We start from the raw sequence: 6,235 nt of genomic DNA, 5'->3' as shown, positions 1-6,235 counted from the left end.
CTCGGTATGCAAATATTAGATATGAGAATGCATTCGGAAAAGTTAATTTTGCTACAGATCTTTTGGACAATCAAGCATGTTTCCTAATCGAGGGCGATATAAAACTTTATGAGAGTAGGCCAAATTCTATTCCTTCTGCGGAATCACTTAGTAAAGTTTATTTTCGTTTAAATTAGCTTTTGCAAATCTTGGGGATGGGTCTTGTTACTTGCTTGGGTGTAGTTTTCTTTGTAAATACTTTTTTTTTAGTAACTTTCGACTTAAGCAAAAAAAGAAAAAGAGTACATGGTTATACCAAAAATAAAAAGTAAATTCAATAGTGAAAAAAGTGTTACACGACGAGGCCTTAATTGTTTTCATTTGTCAGCATGTTTGAATCTTTTTATTTTTGACAGCTGCAACTAGGGCTGCACACGATGCGGTTCGGTGCGGTTATGGGTAAAACCGTTGACCTAACCGTGTATAGTGCGGTTTTCACATTTGAAACCGTAACCGAACTGTTTAGTCTTCGGTTCGGTTTTTAACCGGACCAACACTATTCAGTTATTTTACGGATCGGTTTTAACCATAAATGAATATCGGAAAAAAAATTTGACAAATTTTGTACCTGCACCTCTACATCCATTACATGCTTAACAAATAACAAGTAGATAATCAAAGTCTTAAATTCTTAATAAACCGATACAAGAGTCTAAAGATAAAATAAAAACAGACTTGAAGTTAAAAAGCAGCAGTAGAAGGGGTCTAAAGATCATTCCATCCATTCCGTGCTTACACTGTGCTTGTTTTTCATTGAGCCTTACAAAATCATTCCATACTTTCGATCTAACATTTACCTTCTTCTTTGGTTCATTTCAGGTGCAGGTTCATCTGTAGCCTGTTGTGTTTCTTGTGTAGCATCAGCTTGAGGTTTTGCAGAAGGTGTCACTTCAGTCGACACAACTGCAGGGGATTGAGAAGCTGGAGATGCACCTGACATCTTGAAGCTCGATACCAAAACTGAACTTGATCCAACCATTACCAGTTGCAGCCCCTGCGAAATGTAAACAAGTTAGTTGAGTTGGAAATGGCTAGCAAGTTCTTAATACAAACACACATATCTCTGTAAGAAACATCATTTCCAACATTTAGTTCTTAATACAAGCACACATATTTCTTGATACAACAATTACTCATGGATCTGAACTAAACATGACCAAATCAAACCAAAAACTGAATAACATGAGAAAATCAAACATAACTTTCATATATTATCATAAACAATTACAATTAAAATCATACAAAGACCAAAAACATGAAAAATTAAACACCTAAAACAAACAATTAATCCAAATTACATCTTAAAAGCTCAATCAAACCAACTGGATTCTGTAAGCTAAATTTTTTTTGTTTGGTAAACATAAATCTTTAACTCTCTGGATTTATACAAAGTAGTTGGTATGCAATATTTTTCAACAGATATATTCTAAGACTTAAATTCCTGTCACCAATAAATTCAAGTGCCTAACATTCATAGTGCTCAACCATTCCAAAGCATTCAATTCAATTCAATAATATGAAACCACAAAACTAAACTTTGAATTCAAAACCCATTACACATTTTAATTACACAAACCGAATTTCATTATAATTTGTAAACAGCATATAAACAGTTTTTCTTTCAAACCTCCCCACAAGATATTCCAACCCCCAATTACATTTTCTGCAAAATTATGCACAGAGTAAATAAATTCTCAAAGAGTAATTCATATAACAACAATCATACCTCATATCAATCAACACCCATTAAAATGCTTTTGCTCACAGCTCATAAATCACTTCATTAAGCAACAAACCTTTTTTCAAGACATTTTATATTAACAATTTCATACTCAAGTATCAACCTTCTATTATCAAAAAAAAAATTACCAAGAAATTTGAGGGTCGTACAGTAATTATGTGTCCAACTTGGGTCTAAGTTCAAAACCTCAATCAAATAGAACAAGTCAAACGGAAGATTGAACTCAAATCGAATGAAACACTAGTTACCTGTTTGAAATAATCCACAACTTTACTTAATGAAGAACTCCAGCTGCTCAGGGTCTTCTACATAAAAACAAAAAAACAGAAAAAATAATTATAACTCTAACATAAGAAAAATAAACAGAAAAATAAGATTGACAAAAGAAATTGAGTGATAAACAACAATCAAACCATTTCGAAGTAGTGAAATCAAAAGAAACTTTAAGTCCTAACAGAAGAATAATTAAAAAAAAACCCTAGAAATTGATAAAAAAAACAACAACAAATCAATCTAAACGAGAATGAGAAATAGAAGAGGAGAGAACTACTTACTTACTAGATAGAGGTTGTGGTTCTCTTGATGGAGGTGGAGAAGAGGTGGTTCATATGCTACTGCCTACTGGTGGTGGAGGCGACTGAGTGAAGAGTGTCTCGGAGAGGAAGAGAAACAAGAAGAGAAACTGCTGAAAGATTAGGATTTCAAAATATATATAGTGTAAGGTTTAATCTGAATAGCTAGGATTGATCAGGATAAAATAAATCTATGATCTGTATTATTCGGTTTTTCGGTTCGGTTAGGGTGCGGTTAATGGTGGAACCGTTGGCCGAAATGAAGATATAACGATTATCAAAATTAAAACCATGACCGACCGTTAGATTATCGGTTCGGTACGATTACGGTGCGATTTTCACGGTTACGGTTCGGTTTCTGTGGAGGCCTAGCTGCAACTTGGTTTATGACATTACAAGGCAGTGTGAACTCCCGAATTCATATCAGTTTACACAAGATGCTTTCTGATATTTAACATTTTTCTACCATAATGTTAGTTTCTTATGGAGTATATTCATGCCTCCGTAAGAAACTAAAATTACCGATAGAAAAATGTTAGATAAACATTTTAGAAGTGACTCGTACATGAACCATTTTACATAAACATGAGTCATGATTCATGCATGAACCATTTTACTTGTACACCACTACACATACAACTAAGAAATGCGAAGCGTATACAAGCTGCGGCCGACAAAGTCATTTCACATATAGTTGCCTCGTGCAATGAGGCTTGCCAGTAGGGGTGTGCAACGGACGGACGGCTGCGGATTAGGGGTCACCCGTAACCAAACCGTCAAAGTTACGGATTTGGAAAATTGAACCGTGACCGGTCCAATCACCCGCAGATTTGACCTTTGCGGATCAGCGGATTATACGGACCGGTTGCGGATTATCCGCAGATTTAAACAAGAAAAAAAAAAGTTTATATAGAAAAAATTAGAGACCGGGCAAATGAGGTAAGGGCAACAGCTTGTTGATATAATATGAGCTTTTACGCTGACCATGTTTATCACCATATGAGTTTTAAATGAGGTTTATCGTTGTAATATTATCTATGGGTTCAGAGTTAGACTGTTAGTAAGCCCTCAATGCTAAGCTTAACCCGAAAATGAGCCTAATGTCAAGCTAAGTCTTAAGGACCATGTGGCATCAAACTTTGTCGGAGCTAGAGCCTGGCATCTGACACATTTTTAGTTATTCTGTCTGCTCTAGTTTCTTTTCCGTAAACAACGCACAACACTTAACTAATTATCTTTCTCTACTACCTTTTATCTTTGTGTTATATAGGGTTTCATTATTTATATCTTAGATATTTTTTTATTTTATGAAATTCCTTCACTACCCTACAGTACGGATAAATCCGCAGAATTTACAAAACCAACCGTAACCAGACCGCTAAACCTTGCGGATTTGAGAATTCATCCATGACAGGCTCATAGATTTTTGCGGATTGGTTTTCACAAGTAATTTTGCGGACGATTAGGATGAAATTTGCGGTTCTGCACACCCTTACTTGCCAGTCCGAAGTTGAATTATTAAACAAAGCGACAATATTGATGAGGCCCAATAGAATTAATATATAACAGAACTAATCGCACTCACCACCCAGAGGCAAGAGCTTCATTCATTAACTGAATTTTGGAAGAGTGCACAATATTACTATTTTGGTTAGAATACAATTAGCATCTCTAATGCATGCCTCATATGGTACTTCCAACAATACTCAAAAGGCAACAGAAGGAATACTCTGTTCATGTCTAAAGAAGTTTTCAGGATCAAACTTACTTTTCACATGTACCAATCTTTTATAATTCCCCATGAAGTACTTTCCACCCCAAGTTTTACCTAATTGATAGCTTGCACTGCCATTCTTGCTTTGACCAATATCAAGATCTCTATAATTGACATAAGCTTGTCTTGGAGATTTTGAGACATAAGGAGCCATATATTTATATAAATTCCTCATCCAAGTAATGTTCTCATTAGATCTTTCCACCCCTTGTTCTTTCCAAATTACCTCATACATAATCATATACAGAGTTCCATTTCTATGTGGAAATGGAGTTGCTGATTCTGAAATCTCATTCATTCTTCCACCATAAGGAGTGAATATTATGAGAGGATTCTCTTTTTCTAAAACTCTTTTCCATAACCCCTCCAGTCCCGTTTTGGAAATGGGGTGTCTTACGTAATCGGATTTTGCCTTGAATACCTTTGCTGCTTTACTCCTATTCAGTAAGTTATTGAGAGGACCTTCCGCCGGAAATTTGCCAAAATAGAGCGTCGACCGAACCCAGCTCGTCTCGGTACAATCTTTACTCTCCAAACCCAACTCAGGAAATCTCTTGTTCATCACAAGTAGGAGTGTTGTGGTATCCCCAAGGTACATGGAGTTGAATGATGCTTGGATTGTTGTCTTTCCTTTTTGAGTAGTAGAATTAGTTAAAGTAAGGATTACTCTCATGAAGAGTTCGTTGGGAAATTTTGGTGCAACTTCTTGCCACTTATGGACAAGCCCAGTTGCACCTTCTTCTAAGGTTTTGGTGACGGTAAAGATAGTCACAGTAGGTGGAATAGGAACCAATTTGATCTTCCATGAAAGAACGACTCCAAAGCTTCCTCCTCCACCTCCTCGAATAGCCCAAAACAAGTCCTTGCCCATGGTTTTTTTGTTGAGAATTTTTCCACGAGCATCGACTATTCTAATATCAATGATATTATCATCTGCAAGGCCATATTTTCTTAGCATGGAACCATACCCACCTCCACTGAATTGACCACCCACACCAACCGTTGTACAAACAGCCGCAGGAAAACCAAGAGTTCGACTTTTCTCCGCAATCCTGTAATAAAGTTCGCCTACCGTAGCACCTGCTTGAACCCATGCGGTTCTTTCTTTTGCATTTACATTGATGGCTCGGAGGTTTATCATTTCAAGGATTACAAATGGAACATCAGACACGTAAGAGATACCTTCATAATCATGACCTCCACTTCTTACTTTAAGTTGAGTTCCATGTTTTTTCGAACAAATAACGGATGCTTGAACATGGGATTCTTGCAAGGGTGTGATTATAAGAAAGGGTTTGACATTGGTGGATGATGACAAAGGTCTTTGGTTAAACACATTGGATTCCAAGATGGATGTGTAGTTAGGATTGGTTTTTGTGTATGTTGGAATGTAAGTTTGAGAATTTAGAGACAAACATTGGAGAAATTTCTCATGAATGTCTAAGGTTGTTGATGAAACTCCAAATGAGATTGAGAAAATGAGTAATGAAACTACAATTAAGTATGAATTTAAGAAAGTACCCATCTTCATTTGGTTGTTTGCTAGTTTGATGTGAAAATAGGGTACACACTCCTGTGACTACTTATAGTGGTATGATATATTAAAAAAGATCCTCTGTACCACCAGAGGTTAGGTGGTGTTGATTGATTAGATGATAGTATTTGACTAGTAAGACTAGCTCTAGAGCCGCCTATTACGTAGTAGTGACTAAATTATTTGGTGGTTGAATTATTTTAAGAATCAGTTTTTGTAGTTTCAAAATAATAAGAAACTTAGCCTAGTGGTGAGATTTGACTAATTGAGGGTGAATTATTTAAGATTTATGTCCATTATGAACCATTTTGGTCTGACCGGAGCAAGGCATTTATCGGTAAACACTCACAAACTTGGGAATTTTTTATTTTCTTTTTGGCCCTCTCCTCACTAATTCTTAATTTCTTATTGTCTCGGTTTGAAATCCATCTAGAAATTCGTTAACCTAATAAGCATCATATGGATAAGGATGTTTAATGATGTCCTTAAAGTATTTAGATCTCGGTTGGTCAGAAGAATTGGATTCCTAGGAATTCAATTATGGAGTAATCCAATTCTTGGAATTGGATTCAAAG

At 35.9% G+C, this 6,235-nt stretch overlaps 1 protein-coding gene across 1 annotated transcript; it reads right to left on the bottom strand.

Annotated features, from left to right (window-relative positions):
- Positions 1 to 3,915: 3,915 nt before the first annotated feature.
- Positions 3,916 to 5,679, bottom strand: LOC113303790 (berberine bridge enzyme-like 13). Its single transcript, XM_026552873.1, has one exon. The coding sequence runs from the start codon at positions 5,655 to 5,657 to the stop codon at positions 4,059 to 4,061; it is 1,599 nt and encodes a 532-aa protein (XP_026408658.1). The 5' UTR covers positions 5,658 to 5,679; the 3' UTR covers positions 3,916 to 4,058.
- Positions 5,680 to 6,235: the final 556 nt, after the last annotated feature.

The sequence above is a fragment of the Papaver somniferum genome, chromosome 8 (genome assembly GCF_003573695.1).
Source record: "Papaver somniferum cultivar HN1 chromosome 8, ASM357369v1, whole genome shotgun sequence".
Classification (NCBI taxonomy): Eukaryota; Viridiplantae; Streptophyta; class Magnoliopsida; order Ranunculales; family Papaveraceae; genus Papaver; species Papaver somniferum.
The sequence above is the reverse complement of the archived record's forward strand: the minus strand, read 5'-3'. Positions and strand labels throughout refer to the sequence as shown.